Consider the following 16,533-nt stretch of genomic DNA (forward strand, 5'->3'; position numbering starts at 1 on the left):
CAGTGGGGCTATGGCCACCCTAATAGCAATGCCAGCACGGACTCCCTCTCCTCACACTGGAGGGCCCTGTGGCTGACCTGGGCAACGCCCCACCCCCCCAAGCACTGGGCTACACTCTCCAGGCTTTCCAGTCTCCAGGGGGCAGGGCAGGGTTAACCTGCTTCACAGCTACAGAAACATCCCACAGAGAGCCCCAGGCCCCTGCTGGAGGCAGCAGCCAAGCCAGGTGTTGGACACAGCAGGGCCAGGCTCCCCATCCTGCAATCAGACCACTAGGCTCCCCCCACCCTGCCCGCAGCCCCCTCCCCAGCTGTAGCAGGAGTTCCCCTCTCTACTGTCTCAGCCCCATGGGCACTGGGCCCCCATGCTCCCCATAGCACTGCACGTACCAGGCTCTGTTAAGCCCCATCCCACAGACTGCTCCTCGGTTTTCTGGCCACCTGCAGTGCAACGCAGCCAAAGATGTGCCGGGGCTGCTGGCACTCAGCACCGAGCACCAGACACACATTCCCCACTGCGGCAGCTGGTAGCTCCCCCAGGGCATCCCTCCAGCTGGTGACAGCACCAGCTTCCTGCCCCACGGGGGACTGCAGATCCATGAGCTGGGTCCCATCCCCACTGAGCTCAGCCGCAGCCCCAAGGGAAGAACGGACCTGCGGAGCAAGAGCAGGGCGGGAGGATGCCTCGGGTGGGGGGACACAGGCAGAGCAGGGCTCTGCCCCACCCAGGCAGCTGCAGGGGGAGCGCCTGGGATCCAAGGAGCTGGGGACGGGGAAGAAGGGATGGAGAAGCAGGCTCTCTCCTGGGAACCCCCCTGGAGCTCCTGCCCTGTCCTCCCACCCTAGGCGCCAACCAATCAGAACTCAGATACGGTGGCCCGCAGGGCCCAGCTCCACCCCCTCAGTCCAGTTTCTCCAGCACCGAGGGCACGTAGACCAGGCTGAGTTCGCTGCCGAAGTTGCAGACGATGGCGGCGTTCTCCAGCACCAGGATCTGCCGGGCCGGCTGCGACTCGTTGCTCTTCCCCAAATAGACGGTCTGCAGCAGGTCGCCGTAGCCGATGTCCCAGAAGGAGACGCAGCCCTGGCCTCCCGTCACCAGCAGGTTATCGGAGATCACCCCCAGGCTAGCCCCGCACCCCAGGTCCTGCGCCGGGAACAGAGGGGAGAGCATCAGAGACAGCGCCTGCCAGCCAAGGACAGCTGGTCTCAGGGAGGGAAAGGTGCTGGATTGAGCCCTGGGGCCACGGGTCCAGGACAGGCCCAGCCATCCCCATCAGTGCATCCCCCTGCGCTGGAGGGGCCACCTCCAGGGATGAGTGTCCACGTGCCCATGGCCTCTTGGCTGCCACTGCCGGACACACCTTTGTCAGGCCCAGGGCTGGGCCCAGCTGCCCCGTCCTACAGGCTAAGCGCTGGAGCAGCAGGGGGCGCTGCAGGCAGGGCTGAAGGGCAGTGGGGGAGCTGGGGGAGCCTGGTTGGGGATTCAGCAACTGGCCTGAGACCCGACCTCAGTGTTCTGCCCTGCCGGCCTCCCCATGGGGCCTCGAGCAGGTCCCTTGGTCCAGCTCCACAAGGCTGATTTCCATCTGTTCATCCTAGTCTGGTCTTAGCTCTCCTCTGCCCGATGGGGGGAAATGCCCTGCCTCGGGGAGCGGGGGGGGGGGAACGGGGGAGGGGACATGACTCATTTCAGCACCTGGGATTCTGCTGCCGACGGCAGGGTCCAGGCTCTCCACAGCCGACTCCATGCACCTCCACTCCCCGCCTTGGGGCAGGTCCTGCCCTGCCCACACGGCTCCTCAGCCCCTACCTCCCGCACCCTGCTGGCTGGCAAACGCTGTCGGAGCTAGGGCAGTGAGGGGCCTGAGCCAGGCTAGGCAGGCGCGGCTGTCCTGGATACTCCCAGCTCCTGCCAGAGCTTGCGCAGCCTCTGCCTTGGAACAAGGAAGCCCCCGCAGCGATCTGACCACGGAACTAACCCCACCCCCAGCAGACACACACCCCACAAAGCTCCCCACGGATCAGGGGCGTCTGTAGCTCCCGGCTGGGCCTGGGCCCTGCACCTGCCTGCTGAATGGAATAGAGTTTGATCCCGGAGCTTCGGTCCCAGATGCTGATCACGTCATCCAAGCCACTGCTGATCACGCAGGAGGTGGTGCAGGTCAGCGAGGTGACATCCCCGCGGTGGGCGTACATGTGACTGACCCTGCTTCCTGTCAGCACATCCCAAAGGCAGATAGCGCCATCCTGGCCCCCGCTTGCTAGCCCCATTGTCTGCAAGGACATGGGCCAAGAGACTGAGCAGTGATCCCTGGGGAAGCCCTCCCCTTCGTCCGTCCCCTGGTACTGCAGGGGGCACTGCAGCACGGCTCGCAAGCAGTCCTACCCGGGACAACGGGGTTCCCATCCAGGCGCCTCCCAGTGCTCAGAGCAACACCCTCCCCTAGGCTTTAAAGAGCCATGGTCTCTGTGGCTAGGCCCGTAACGCATACTGCTGGGGCAAGGCTGGCGTCTGGCACATTCCCCTTACTGCCTACAGGTCAGAGGAGGACCGGGCCAGCAGAGGGGGACAGAGGGGCTCCCGTTTGTTACTGTGGGGTTGCAAAGCACACCGTCTGTTGTTAAAGCCAGGTTTGCAGCAAGTCACCGTGCCAGGCCTCCAGCAGACAGCTCCGGCCCGGACGGGCTGCAGAGGGCCTGGCACGGTGTCCAGCCTGTGCCCATCCCTACACACGGCAGCCCTGGGGGTGCTCCCAGGGAGATGAGCCCAGCTAAACAGTCTGCCCCCTTTGGTGAAGGCCAACTCCCATCGGGGCAGAACTTCCCACAGCGGGGTAGAAAAGGCACCACTGGGCCAAACTCATCTTGATGTGACTCTCTGATGTCAGAGCCGCTGCCTTCGTTAGCGTTATGCCAGGGATTTGGTCCCCCGCCCAGGACCCCCTCAGAGCTGCAGCCCCATCACACCTGCCAGCCTGGGCACTCGGGGCCAAGCCAGCTGCTAACGGGAAGGGCAAACAACCCAGAAAGTGCCACCTGTAGGAACAGGGATCCCCTGCCTGAAGCAAGCAGTGCTCTGGCTGGGAGGGTGAGCCCGACCCTCATCTCCTAGCGCGCCAGCTGGCTGCTTGCCGTAATGTAGCCCACTGAGGGGAGGCCCTGAACCCTGCCCATGCCCCGAGCTAGGCGCACAGCACTGGTCTCCCCGTTCAAGGCCTCAGGGTCGTACCTGGTCTATATACACAGCTGTGATTGCTCCTGAGTGACCCTGCAGTGTAAACAAGCAGCACGAATCTTCCAGCCGATACACCTGCAGGGGAGTGAGAACACAGCCTGAGCCCTGCTGCTCTAGCGGGGTGGGTGGTTCAGAGACATGTATGGGGAGTGTACGTGTGCGGGCAGTGCACCGATCAAGTTGGCTTGGCAGAATGAGTCCAATCCACTGCCCTCCAGATTCCGCAGGTGGACGCTGGCATTGCCCTTCTGCCCATGGCCCCGGTCCAGGGGGGTTTGCAGGCCAGAGCACCTCGCTGACCCCCTGGGTCATGGCTCCTGCTGCGTCTATCTAGAAATGTGGCCTGGGCCATGAGAGCTGCCAGCTGCGGCTCTGCCTCTGGCCTCCCCTGGCACCCAGGTGCTGCCTGGAGAACGCTCTGCCCTTGGGGGTCACTGAGGGCGAGGGGGGACGCCAGGCTGACATCACCGCCAGGCCCTGGAGCTCCCTCCGCTGGGCGATCTCCGTGAAGACACTAGTGCACCAAGGGAGTAAGCCAAACCGGCGTGTTAACACCACGCTGCCGGTGAAACAGAGGGGGGGAGATGGGGAAGGGACCTGGTGGTGAGGAAGGGGCTCCACACACGGACATGCCCCGTACACATGTACTCCCCTCCGCACATGGACATGCCCCATAACACATGTACTCCATTCAGACACGCCCCCTACACGTGTACTCTGCTATGCAGACATGCCCCTAACGTGTACTCCGCTCCGCACACAGACATGCCCCATACATGTGTATGCCACTCTGCACATGGACACGCCTCGTGCACCTGCACTCCACTCCGCACACAGACACGCCCTGTACGTGTGTACTCTGCCACTGACATGCCCCCATACACATGTACTCCCCTCCGCACATGGACACACCCTGTACACGTGTACTCCGCTCCACACAGAAACATCCCCCTGCACGTGTACGCCGATCTGCACATGAATATGCCTCGTACACGTGTACTCCACTCCGCACAGACACGACTCGTACATGTGTACTCTGCTCCACAAATGGACACGCCCCCCCATGTGTACTCTGTGTCACACATGGACATGCCCCCCATGTGTACTGTGCTCCGCACATTGACACACCCTTATGTGTACTCCTCTCCACACAAGGACATGCCCCCACACGTGTACTCCTCTCCACACACGTGTGCCTACCAACCCATCACCCCCATGACAGACGCTCATGTGCTAACAGCCCCGCCCCATACTAACAGCCTACCCACACCTGCCCCGCCAGCCCATGGCCTGCTGGGGAGACCCACGGCAGTGGAGCACTTACTTTCAGAGTATGGTCCTGGCTGCCTGTCACCAGTCGCCCGGCCGCAGCCTTCAGTGCCGTGATTGGCTTCTGATGGGCGCAGGGCACTGTGTGGGTCAGCTGGCAGATGATGAGGTCATTGCTGCTGCACATGGGGGAGGATGGGATGCTGCTCCTGCTCGGGGTTCCTGGGGGAACACACACACAGCGGGGGTGGTGGGCACTGCGGCCTTCCACGCATGGGCCAGCACGCCCAAGAGTGGCCACGGAGGGTGGGTGCCCCCATTTTGGAGGCCCAACCTGAGACGCCTGGTGTCTGACTTTCAGCACAGCCGGGCACCCATTGCTCCAGTGGAGGCCATCGGAAGCTGCAGTGCTCAGCACCTCAGAAAGGTAGGCCTGGAGAGCTCCAGGTGGGCCCCCAAATCCGTGGCCACTTCTGAGTAAATCTGCTGCTGGAGACCACTGCCCTGGGATTACCCAGCAGGCAGGTCCAGCACAGGGACCTGCCTCCGAGAAGGAAGGGCTGTGCCCACGACCTGTTCAGATCTTCACCTCTCTGCACGGACTGTGCAGTACCCAGCCCCCAACGGCTACAGTTCAGAGGCCATTCATCCCACCACAGCTCCCCTCCCCACCAGCCCACTCCCAAGTGGAGGGAACTATCATGCACTGGCAGGGGGCTGGGCTGGCTCGTTATCCCAGAGCAGTGGCACCTCCAGGCTCCAGCTGAGATCAGGGCCACTGAACAAACTCCCAGGGACAGACAGGCCCTAGTCCGAAAAGCTCACAGTCTAACTGGACAAGACAGACAAAGGGTCGGAAGGGCCACAGAGGCACACGGCAGAGCTGGGAACAGAACTCGTGTCTCACGAGTCCCGCTCCAGTGCTCTGTCTGTTGGATCAGTGCCACAGACCCAGATCCTTGAAGGTACTGAGGTATCTCAGTGCCATTGAAATCAGTGGGAGTTTGGCACCTGAATTCTTTTACAGATCTGGGCCGTTTTCCCTCCCAGGCGCTCGCTCACCTCGGAACTGCAGGTGGTTGTAGGATGAATGGGTTTCTAAAGAGAAGAAATCCAAGGAGCCGTTCAGCCTGGCAGCTACAATCCTGGGAGAGAGAAATAGACAAAGGTGAGGAGAGGCCTCTTCTCTGTCCCCACAGGAGCTGGGGTGGCAGCCCTGGAGGCTGGACGACTCCAGCTGCAGATAAGGACAAACACCCAGATTTCCCTGGCTCCCAGCACTCATGTGACCCAGCCACCACCTGAAGAGGGGCAGTGGGGGAGTCAGTCTCCAGGCCCCAGTCTGCCAGCATGGGGACATAGTCCTGGGTGGTGGCTTTTGTGATGAGGACACTTGTCCCCTGAAAACCAGACTGAGACCAAGCCACCGAACAGCTGACAGATGGGAACAGCTCGACTGGCACCCGGCTGGGCTGGATGGGAGCTGGGGACCTAGGGAAAGGCTCTTTATACCTGTCTCCTGAACCATTCAGCACCCGGTAGTGAGATTAAATAAGTGGGGGAGAAGAGGCTACTGGGCACATGGGTACCAAGAGCTTTAGGATTGCCAACACTGCATTTCAAAAAGAAGGGAGTGTTTTCTTAGCACCCCGCCCTACCCCATCTCCTGCTATTATTAACACCACTAAGCAGGACTCAGCTGCATTTGCCAGGGGTATTTCTTGCTGCTTTTTGCAGCACTCAGCTGCTCCCGATCTTGTTGTATGGAGATGAAGAAATAAGGGACGCCCCTTATAATGAGGGACTGTTGGCAACCCACCGCTCTCAGCCAGAGTTTCAGGGGTGCAGGCCAGAAAGGGGAGCTCACAGCTCTGTCCACCATGACCTGGAGCTGCCTGCATCAACTCCCCTGGACCCACACAGCTGGGCTCCTGCCTTCCCAGCCTCCTCCCGGGTGAGATCCCTGGGGAGGGAGCGTCAGAGGCTCAGTCCGTTACCTGTTGTTCAGGAAGACGAGTGCTGTGATTCCGGACTGACCCTCCTCGTTACTGCATCGTAAGGTCCCCTCGATGGCATCCCACACCTGGAAGAGAGGCGTAGTTACAGGGAGCCGAGGCAGAGCAGCTGGCCAGGGAGAATTTAAGCGGTTTGGAATTTAAAATGATAGTAACAATAATGCTGGCTGTGGCCAGGCCCCCTGAGAGCTGGGCCCGTGAAATCACAATAGCTGGATCCCCCAACCCATCTCAGTCCTGCCCTGCAGCACTCCCTGCTAGTCCAGTCCTGGGGCCCGGCCCCACTGCTGTTCCTGTTCGCAGCAGAGACTGATTTGTACCAGATTTTGAAGCAATCTTGTGAGGCGGCCCGGAGACAAGGTTTAGAAGTTCAGGGCACGGCTGTGCTATGCAGACTACACCAGCCCGACTACGGAGCGCAGCTGAGCTGCCGTCACCCTGCAGCATAGTTGCAGGCATGCCGATGAGCGGGTTCTTCCGTCGCTGTGGGAACACCACCTCCCAGAGCAATGGCAGCTGCACTGACGACCGACCCACGGCTCCACGGGGGCCAGGGCGGCCCGGCTCTGCCAGTCCGCGGTGGGGATTTTTCACACCCCGAGCGATGTAGCTTTTTGACCCAACTTTAAGGGGAGCCCCGGCTGCAGTCAGTCCTTCCCGGCTCCAGTGTGGCAGAGTGGCCTGAGCTCAGAAGCATGGACGGAAAATGGAAACTCATGTAATGAGCTGTCTAGTGTGTCTGTCACCAGCCCTGCCCTGCTGCCCTCGGCTGCCAGTGTGTGTCCTAGGCCCTGTGCAGGTGACAGCAGTCCCGCCAGGAGCTCCGTAGCTGCGGCCCCGGCATTGGCGCCAGAAGAGTTGGGCATGCAGGTGGCGTACCTGACTGCAGATCTGTTACCACCTGGCTCTGCAGGAGTTCTAGGAACACCCTAGTACAGCTGCCTTGCGCTCTCACTCACAGGGGCGGCACGGCAGGACCAGTGCTCCGGGACCACCAATGGGTGAATGTGGAGTGCACCCTGCTATGGCTTTCTCAGTGCCCATTCCAGGGGCAGCGAGCTCCCCACTCTTACCTCCAGCTTCCCATTGCTCCGGCCAGCCACAATGAGGTTGCCCCGCAGGTCCAGGCTCCAGACAGAGCTTTCCAAGTCGCCGGCCCAGGCAGAGACTGGGGAGGACTTTTCAAATCCAGCCAAAGGCTCGTCCCCTAGGCTCTTCCTGCGGGCGCTGTACCCGCCCTCCCCGGTCCCGCAGCTCAGGGCCCTGGCGCTGCCTGTCCTAGCGCAGGAAGCAGCCTGCCCATGGGGGGTCGGGAAGCCGGCGAAGTTCATGCAGTTCGAAGCACTTTGCTCCTCGTAGACCCTCTCTACAAGTCTGTCGAAGTCGTAGCCAGTGTCCTTGTGCCGGCTGCAGACTGCGCGGTGCCTGGGCTCTGGCTCCACCACCTTGGCCTGCTCCGAGAAGTTGGTGTCGATGAGTGAGGTGAGGTCTGGCTGGTCGCAGAACAGAGGGGGCTGCGGGGGGCTCAGCATCCTCTTGAGCTGGTGGCTGTTGTCGAAGGGATCCTCCAGCCCGTTCTTGAGGTCTGGGCTCTGATCCCAGCTCTCCTGGTAATCAAAGATGCCGCTGCTGTCTCTACGCAACCTGAAATGCAGCAGCTGCAGGTTAGTGCTCCCTTCCGTACAGGCTGGAAACAACAGGCAACAGGTGAACTGTGACTCTGTGGAGGGGTGAAAATCACCCCTTTCCTAACAGCTGGGGCAGTGGGGTGTCCTACCAAAAACCATGAGAGTTAATTTCTTCCAGCATGCGTTTACGTGGGTTAGTGAGCAGTGATCGTGTAAGGACGGGGGAATGTTTACATGAGGTAGTGAGCACTGATTGTGTAAATAAGGTGTGTGTTTCCACAGGTTAGTGAACACTGATTTGTAAGTACAGGGGTATGTTTGCAAGGTTTAGTGAGCAGTCATTGTGTAAGAACAGGGGTGTGCTTGCACGGGTTAGCAAGCAGAGACTATTTAAGGACAGGGCATGTTTGCACAGGTCAGTGAGGAGTGAGAGTGTAAAAACAGGGGTGTGCTTGCATGGGTTAGTGATCAGTGTCTGTGTAAGGACAGGGATGTGTTTGCATGAGTCAGTGAGCAGTGGCCATGTAAGAAGAGGGGTGTGTTTGCACAGGTTAGTGATCAGTGTCTGTGTAAAGACAGGGCATGCTTGCACAGGTTAGCGAGCGGTGACTGTGTAAGGACAGGGGCGTTTGCACGGGTTAGCGAGCGGTGACTGTGTAAGGACAGGGGCGTTTGCACGGGTTAGCGAGCGGTGAATGTATAAGGTCAGGGGTATTTGCACAGGTTAGCGAGCAGTGACTGTATAAGGACAGGGGTGTCTGCACGGGTTAGCGAGCGGCGACTGTGTAAGGACAGGGGTGTTTTCACGGGTTAGCGAGCGGCGACTGTGTAAGGACAGGGGTGTTTTCACGGGTTAGCGAGCGGCGACTGTGTAAGGACAGGGGTGTTTTCACGGGTTAGCGAGCGGCGACTGTGTAAGGACAGGGGTATTTGCCCAGGTCAGTGAGCAGTGACTATGTAAGGACAGGGGTGTTTTCACGGGTTAGCGAGCAGTTACTGTGTAAGGACGGGGTGTTAGCACGGGTTAGCGAGCAGTGAATGTATAAGAACAAGGGTGTGTTTGCACGGGTTTGCGAGCAGCGATTGTATAAGGACAGGGGTATTTGCACAGGTTAGTGATCAGTGACTGTATAAGGACCGGGGTGTTTGCATTGGTTAGTGATCAGTGACTGTATAAGGACTGGGGTGTTTGCACAAGTTAGCAAGCAGCGATTGTATAAGGACAGGGCGTGCTTGTGCTAGTCACACAGTAGTGAACGTACCCTTGTTTGGGGATGACAGTGAGGCAGTCTCCAGTCTGAGCATCCCACACTCGGATCTGACCCACCAGGCAGCAGCTGACGAGCAGCATCCCGTCGCTGGCCAGGCACTCAATATCCTGAGGGGGGAAGAGCAGCCTAGGCTGAGTCCATGGAACCAGCAAACCCCAGAATACCTGGGAGTGCCCTGCACCCTCCCCATGCCCTGGCAGAAGCCCCTAGCCAATGAAGCTCAGGTAGAAACAATTCGCTGGCTCAGGATCCCCAGAGCAATAGGCTCGGAGCCCAAGGACTGCGGCAGACGCCAGCTGCCTTCACTTTCAATGCAGAGGTGTGGCCTGAGGAGACAACAAGCCCCAGCATGCAATGCGGGCTGGCTGCTTGGCTCAAGACAGAGCACTGCATGCTGGGACTTGTAGTCTCAGCTCCATACTCAAGATGAAGGCAGTTGCAGGGTAAAACTCTGGAGTCTGTGTGTAGAGTGGGGTGCTGTAGTTTCCATGGGCCCCATCTGGCACCCAGGCCACATGCTGGCCTGCTGTGCTCTATGGGGCATGGCTTCCTGTGGGAAAGGTACGGAGGAAGGAGCCCTGCCGGGCCGTCCCAGCCTGGAAGTCAGCGTGCTGGGAATCTAGCACATTTCTGTGAAGCCCATCTGGAACATACCCACCTCCTCATACTACCGAGAACAAACCAGGACGCACTCTGCAAGCTACTGCCAGGGGAGAGGGGCTGAACAGCCCGGCTAGTGAAGGGTGCCAGCTGTGTCAGTAAGTAGTGGAGCAGCAGCAGTCGAGGGTCCAGAGCATATCACAGACTGTGGGGGCCAAAGACATGAGGGCACATCATGCTCCATCACCCCATGGGCGGCCTGCACAGTGCCCCTGGCCCCCGTTAGCCCCACTGAGCCACATGGCTCCGTGCTACATTACATGCCCACCAGTTCTGATGTCTGCGACTTCAAGGTGGCAAAGGGGGTAAGAGGTGGGTTGTGTGGGCCCCCTGCAGTGAGGTGCACTGGACACTGCATATGCCCCAGGCCAACCTACCATGAGGTGACCCCTGAGGACCAGGGGGACGATCTCGGTCTCAGGTGGGGAATAGCCGTAGTCGTCACAGGGCAGGTCCCCTCTCTTCCTCCGGCTGTGCGAGAGCCCATTCTGCCCGTAGTTTTTGGGGCAGAACACTCTGTACAGGCAGAAGAGCAGAAGAACCAGAAGGATGCCAGAGGCCAGGCCCAGAGCAGCTACCCTGATGGGAGAGAAGGATGTTAGCTCTGCCACGCCGCCACCACCTCTGGCAAACAATACTCCCAACACAGCGCTTCAGCGTGCCTCCGAGGAAGCAGCTGGTCTGACCTGGACTGTTGCTTACACAGGGAGCCGGTTTAGGGCTCCCAATTTAGCTTCTTAACAAAGAGGAGAACTTCAGAGAGTCCAGCCACCTGCGGGTAGTCAGCGGGGGCAGCCGAGGGCGAAAAGCACCTGCAGCTTTTAGGAGCCGCTGCACATGCGGTCTGGGAGGCCTTTTAAAACACCTGTTTACAATGTTAAAAAGGCAGATGGAATTGGGGGGGGTTAAAAAAAAAAATCTTTCTCTATTGATCAAATTGTTTTAAATCCAATCAAGTGACATCCCCGAGCCTGAAAGCGTCAAGCAAATGGCTGGTATCAGTTGGTCGACTGAAATTTCTCCAAGACAAAATAGGAGGTTTGCCTGAAATTGACATTTTTCCTGGGGGGAAAGTCAGTGTTGGCAGCATTTTTCAATGGGAAAATTCAGAGTGAAAAGTTTCAATCGAAAACATTAAAAAACACGTCTTTTCAACAGTTCTGAATGGAAATCTTTCAGAAACTTTACACAAAATTGTTTGCTATTCTGACCTTTTGTCCATTTTGGAATGGAAACAAACGTCGAAGTGTAAGAATTCCCTGCAGGATGGAAATTCCGATTTCCAGACAGACACATTCTGGTCCTCCTGCCCCGAGCTCCTGCACCATATTGGACCTTGTGGCTTCATCATTCTGACAGCTGCCCCTCCAGCCATAGCTCTGAACGAGCAAAGCTGGCTCTTCAAAGTGCCTGGCTAACTGCACGTGATTATCCCACGCACATTCAGTGAACGCTTACGCACGCATGGAGTTTTACCGTCAGCCCCTCAGTGTCTAGTACAGCGTGACAAGCAGCCCCACTTTTCTTGGGGCTCAGCGCACTGGCTACTAGCTTAGGCTGCTCACTGAATCTCCCACTTGGAAGCCCTCAGCCTCTGAAGACCACAATATGGGGCATGATTAAAGTAACACTGCCCTAGCAGAATGGAAGCACCAGGGACTTTGCAGGGCTCTTTTTGGACCCTGACCGTAGTCTCTCCCCAAGGAGACTCTGAGCCCCCAGGCAACTAAGCTGAGTGACAGAGGCAGGGCCAAAGGGGTGGATCACGGGGGACTGTCGGCTCTCTTACTTGTAGAGCGTGACGTCCCTGTGCCCCTGCAGTTTGGGCAAGGCCTCGCTAGGCTGATCCACCGCCTCCAATTTCCCAAGGCTCGAAGGGAAGAAAGAGTGGTAGCGATCAGCCTCCTGAGGGTGGCGCACTTCTAAGGCTTCTCGTGGATTCAGGTACAAAGTGACAGGGATGGCTGGGAGGATGCTGATGTACCTGGGGAGAGTGGGGAAAGACGGCTTAGGAACGGCAGGATGCAGAGATGGCAAAATCCCATAATATCATCTAAGTCATCCCTCCCATTGGGCCACGCCAGGGCAGGGCCACTCCGAGTATTCTCTAGGGCTTCGTCCAGGCCAGATTTAGCTATCCCAACCCCCGGGGCTTCGCTACGTGCCTGGAAGAGCATTCCAAAGTCTAATGGGGCTCAGCTTCCTCCCTGAGCTCCCCGAAGAGGGGGACAAACAGCCAGCACTGGAGCTGCTCACTGGGGGCTGCCTGGATTTCAGGGATTTTAAGGCCAGAAGGGACCAATGTGATGATCTAGTGACTGTCTGTATGGCTCAGGTCAGAGAACCTCGCCCCGGGAGCCTTGCACGGAGCCCAGTGAGCTGGCTGCACTGCAGCATGTCTGTCATTCACCCTTAGTTTGGCCTTTAATTCCAGATGGCCACAAGCGGCTCTCCGAACGTGTACATATGGCCCCACTGCAGAGCAGCCACCTCTCGGGTGGAGGGAAGTCACCAGGCACACAGCACGCCCAACACCAGTGGGAAGGAAAGGCGTGTTTTGGCCAAAGACAAAGCCCCATGCCACGTGCTCAGTGATGTACAGTGTCCATGCAAGGCAGACTCAGCTGTCTGAAAGGGCTGCCCAGAAGACCCACCCGAAGTGAGCTGCGTGGAGTTCGGTTTATCTGCTCCAAGGGCGAACGGCTGAGCCAAACCTGATGGGATTCTATTCTATGTGGACTCCAAGGGCTCTGGGCACCTGGTCTGCGACCCACTTGCCTTTTGGCCAGGGTGATGTTGTAGTAGCTGAAGAGGGATGGCCAGTGTCGGAAGGAGAGCTTCCTCCAGATCTCCTCATCCTCCACTCCCCACGTCACCTCCGCCTTGGTGCCAGGCTCCGGCTGCCCATTGCCTTGGCTCTCCGGTCCCTGCGCCCACGGCTGCTGATTTGCCTCCAGCCCATTCCGGGACTCTGGCCCTTCCTTCTGCTCACGCTGCTGCTGCGTCTGGTTCTCTGACAGCTGCACGGGCTCCGAGGGGAAGACCGAGAGGGCGAGCTTGGCATCCCCAGCCGGAAGGACCCCTCCAGGAACTGGCATGGGAGGCAGTCCCGCTTCTCCCAGCGGGCTCTGCTCTGCGACCTGCGACGTGAGGTAGGTGCGGAGGCCAGCTGGATCCGTGTACACCAGGATTCCAATCCAAATCACCGTTCCAGCCTGCACCGTACAAGTGAAGAGACAAGGCTGTTTAGTACACGGCACCCTCCCCCCACCACCACAACTGTGCTGACACCAGGGCATCGGTGTGGCCAAACTTCAGCCACATCCCGCAAAGGGTACACCCCGCCCTGAGATACAGCCCTGCTTCCTGGGACTGATGCCCATAGGCCTGGGCAGAGACTCACCCTTCAAAGAGGGACTGCAAAGATCTGCAAACCACCCACAAAAACCAGACACTTGGGCTCCACCTGACACCCCCCCACCCATACATGCACAAGTGCACCCTGGGAAACCGGCTCTGAGCTGACGACAGGGCCCCCATGACGTGCTGCAGAAAATGCTTTAACTGCTAACGTAGTAAAATGCTGCCGTGCCAGCTTCCACGCTGCCCCCAGGACCTGAACTCTCCTTGGCTGGTCTGCCAGGGTTTCCGCCCTCCCCTCGCCCAACCATGCCTGAAGAGCCACCTCTGCAGAGCACCCCTCAGGTTGCAGGGTAAGTGGGAATTGTCGATCACTATCCATGTGCTATTTAGACAAACAAGAGACCACACGGCAGCTGGTTACTCCATTAAGCAGAGCCCTGGAGCAGACATGTGCAGGTAGAACATTTTCCTGGAAAATCAATTCTCTGACAGCAGCCACCCCTCTCAGGGGAGTGCAAGGACTGCCGAGAAACGAGGAGGCATGAGCATCTTTTGGGTGTCTGCTCCGTGGATGTACAGCCAGGGCAGGGCGCGCACGGCCAGAGGGGAGGTGAATCAGACAACAAACAGCACAGGGTGTACCATGATGAGCCGCTGGGCCAGCCGGGTCCTGGCAAAAAAGTAGATGACCCGCAGCCTCTTGGGCAGGCGCAGATTCCTGAAGGACGACGGCTGCAGGGTGATGGTGTGGGGGGTGGCTGGCTGCATGGCTGGCTGGCGCTCGTACCTCTGGGAGCGGCTCACTGGCTTTGCCGGGGGCATGCAGGCTTCTGCCGGCAGCCGTTTGTTCAGGTCAGCGAGCTGCCAACAGGAGAGCACATGGAGTAGAGCCGCAAGACTAGGCCCTTCCTCGAGAGAAACTAACACACAATTAGCTGCACACACATCCGAGCCCAGGCACCGGCTGTTCTCACACACAGCTGTGCGGTCCACAGGTGCATGCCTACATCTGAGCGCACAGTCTCACAGATACACCCACGACCACGCCTGTCCTTGGTCTCGCTATACTCATGTGATTGGAGCTGCTTACTTTCACACCCAAACGCCCTTGCTGCTGTTCCCCTGCCCTACCCACTCACCCCCACATCCGGATGCCTGGCATGCACTCCTGTCCATCCAAACCACCCTGCTCACGCTCAGTCACACAATGAAAAGCACAGGAATAAGCTGTCCTGGTCTCGCTGCCTGGCACAGCCGCAGAAAGGTCAAGCGTGAAAACCTGCCTCCCGTGCCCGTCACCTACCTCCATCCGGCGAATGTCAATGGACAACACGGTGGTGAAGAAAAACATCTGTAGGAAGAAGTCGGACACTAGGCCAACCACAGCAAAGAGGCAAAACTCCTGCAGGACACAACACGTCCATGGGTCAGCAGAGGGCTCTCTGAGCTCACGGCAAGTCTTCTAACCCCAGAGTAAGCAGCACAGCAAAGGCCTGTCTATGGCACAGCCATGAGTGTATTCTACTGGCAATCCCTGTTATCAGTACTCTGGTTACCTTGGTGTGTGTGATGTTCGTTCTGGCGGAAGGTGCCCAGCTGATAACTCTGGAGACTGTGCAGTCATGGGACAGGCCTAACATTCCTTGCACTGATCATCCAAAAGTCTCAAAGTACTTTGGGTAAACTGAGGCAAAATTATTTGAGTCCACAGAGCAAGGCAGTGGCAGAGCTGGGACCTAAACTCATGACCCCCGATTCCCAGTCACCTGAACTAACCACTAGATCACACTGCCCCCCAGTCAGCAGCAGTGGCAGCTTTCTTGGCACCACTCCATCAATTAGCCTCACCCCTGACCTGAAGGGGCCTCCTAGAGCAGTGATACTCAGACCTCAGTGCTTCAGGAGCCAAATTAGCAATCACCGTTCCCCAAAACAGCCACCGGAGTGTGATTCATTGTCTCATTTTACTCTAGCGCTCTGTATTCAGTCACACCATGAATTAATATTACATAGAATCATAGAATATCAGGGTTGGAAGGGACCTCAGGAGGTCATCTAGTCCAACCCCCCGCTCAAAGCAGGACCAAACCCCAATCAAATCATCCCAGCCAAGGCTTTGTCAAACCTGACCTTAAAAACTTCCAAGGAAGGAGATTCTACCACCTCCCTAGGTAACGCATTCCAGTGTTTCACCACCCTCCTGGTGAAAAAGTTTTTCCTAATATCCAACCTAAACCTCCCCCACTGCAACTTGAGACTATTACTCCTTGTCCTGTCCTCTTCTACCACTGAGAATAGTCTAGAACCATCCTCTCTGGAACCCCCTCTCAGGTAGTTGAAAGCAGCTATCAAATCCCCCCTCATTCTTCTCTTCCGCAGACTAAACAATCCCAGTTCCCTCAGCCTCTCCTCATAAGTCATGTGTTCCAGACCCCTAATAATTTTTGTTGCCCTTCGCTGGACTCTCTCCAATTTATCCACATCCTTCTTGTAGTGTGGGGCCCAAAACTGGACACAGTACTCCAGATGAGGCCTCACCAATGTCAAATAGAGGGGAACGATCACGTCCCTCGATCTGCTCGCTATGCCCCTACTTATACATCCCAAAATGCCATTGGCCTTCTTGGCAACAAGGGCACACTGCTGACTCATATCCAGCTTCTCGTCCACTGTAACCCCTAGGTCCTTTTCCGCAGAACTGCTGCCTAGCCATTCGGTCCCTAGTCTGTAGCTGTGCATTGGGTTCTTCCGTCCTAAGTGCAGGACCCTAAGTGCATGCTGCAAAGAGCTGCAGGAGACACATTAAAGAGCTGCTTGCCGCTCCCAAGCCTCAGTCTGAGGATCGGTGTCCTACAGGGATGCAGGGAGTTCAGTCTCTAAGGCTAGTCAATTACTTCTACAACCAGGCCAGTTTATGCCAGCAGTGCTGGTGGTTTTGTGATGTGACCTGGCCTTAGACCTCCAACATTCACTTCACACTGTCCACCAAACAGACAATTTGCAGTCCCCAAACCCTTTCCATGGAGGTGGATGGATTCCATGAGCTAACAGGTCTTTTCAATTTCTAACCACTATGAACCTGGCAGGATA

General features: G+C 57.9%; 1 protein-coding gene across 5 annotated transcripts in view; it reads right to left on the reverse strand.

Annotated features, from left to right (window-relative positions):
- Positions 1-314: 314 nt before the first annotated feature.
- SCAP (SREBF chaperone) overlaps positions 315-16,533 on the reverse strand; it is a 108,120-nt gene continuing 91,901 nt past the window's right edge. For all 5 annotated transcript variants that reach the window (XM_074946478.1, XM_074946479.1, XM_074946477.1 and 2 more), the window contains 13 exons: positions 14,747-14,845; positions 14,086-14,304; positions 12,859-13,295; positions 11,870-12,064; positions 10,458-10,659; positions 9,412-9,527; positions 7,595-8,165; positions 6,504-6,589; positions 5,569-5,651; positions 4,562-4,728; positions 3,232-3,312; positions 2,070-2,276; positions 315-1,146 (listed from right to left, as the gene is read on the reverse strand). In XM_074946478.1, coding sequence (XP_074802579.1) covers positions 901-1,146; positions 2,070-2,276; positions 3,232-3,312; positions 4,562-4,728; positions 5,569-5,651; positions 6,504-6,589; positions 7,595-8,165; positions 9,412-9,527; positions 10,458-10,659; positions 11,870-12,064; positions 12,859-13,295; positions 14,086-14,304; positions 14,747-14,845 — 2,709 coding nt within the window. In that variant the 3' untranslated portion in view covers positions 315-900. The remainder of the gene's footprint in view (positions 1,147-2,069; positions 2,277-3,231; positions 3,313-4,561; positions 4,729-5,568; positions 5,652-6,503; positions 6,590-7,594; positions 8,166-9,411; positions 9,528-10,457; positions 10,660-11,869; positions 12,065-12,858; positions 13,296-14,085; positions 14,305-14,746; positions 14,846-16,533) is intronic.

Source organism: Natator depressus, chromosome 2 (assembly GCF_965152275.1).
Source record: "Natator depressus isolate rNatDep1 chromosome 2, rNatDep2.hap1, whole genome shotgun sequence".
NCBI classification, from domain to species: Eukaryota; Metazoa; Chordata; order Testudines; family Cheloniidae; genus Natator; species Natator depressus.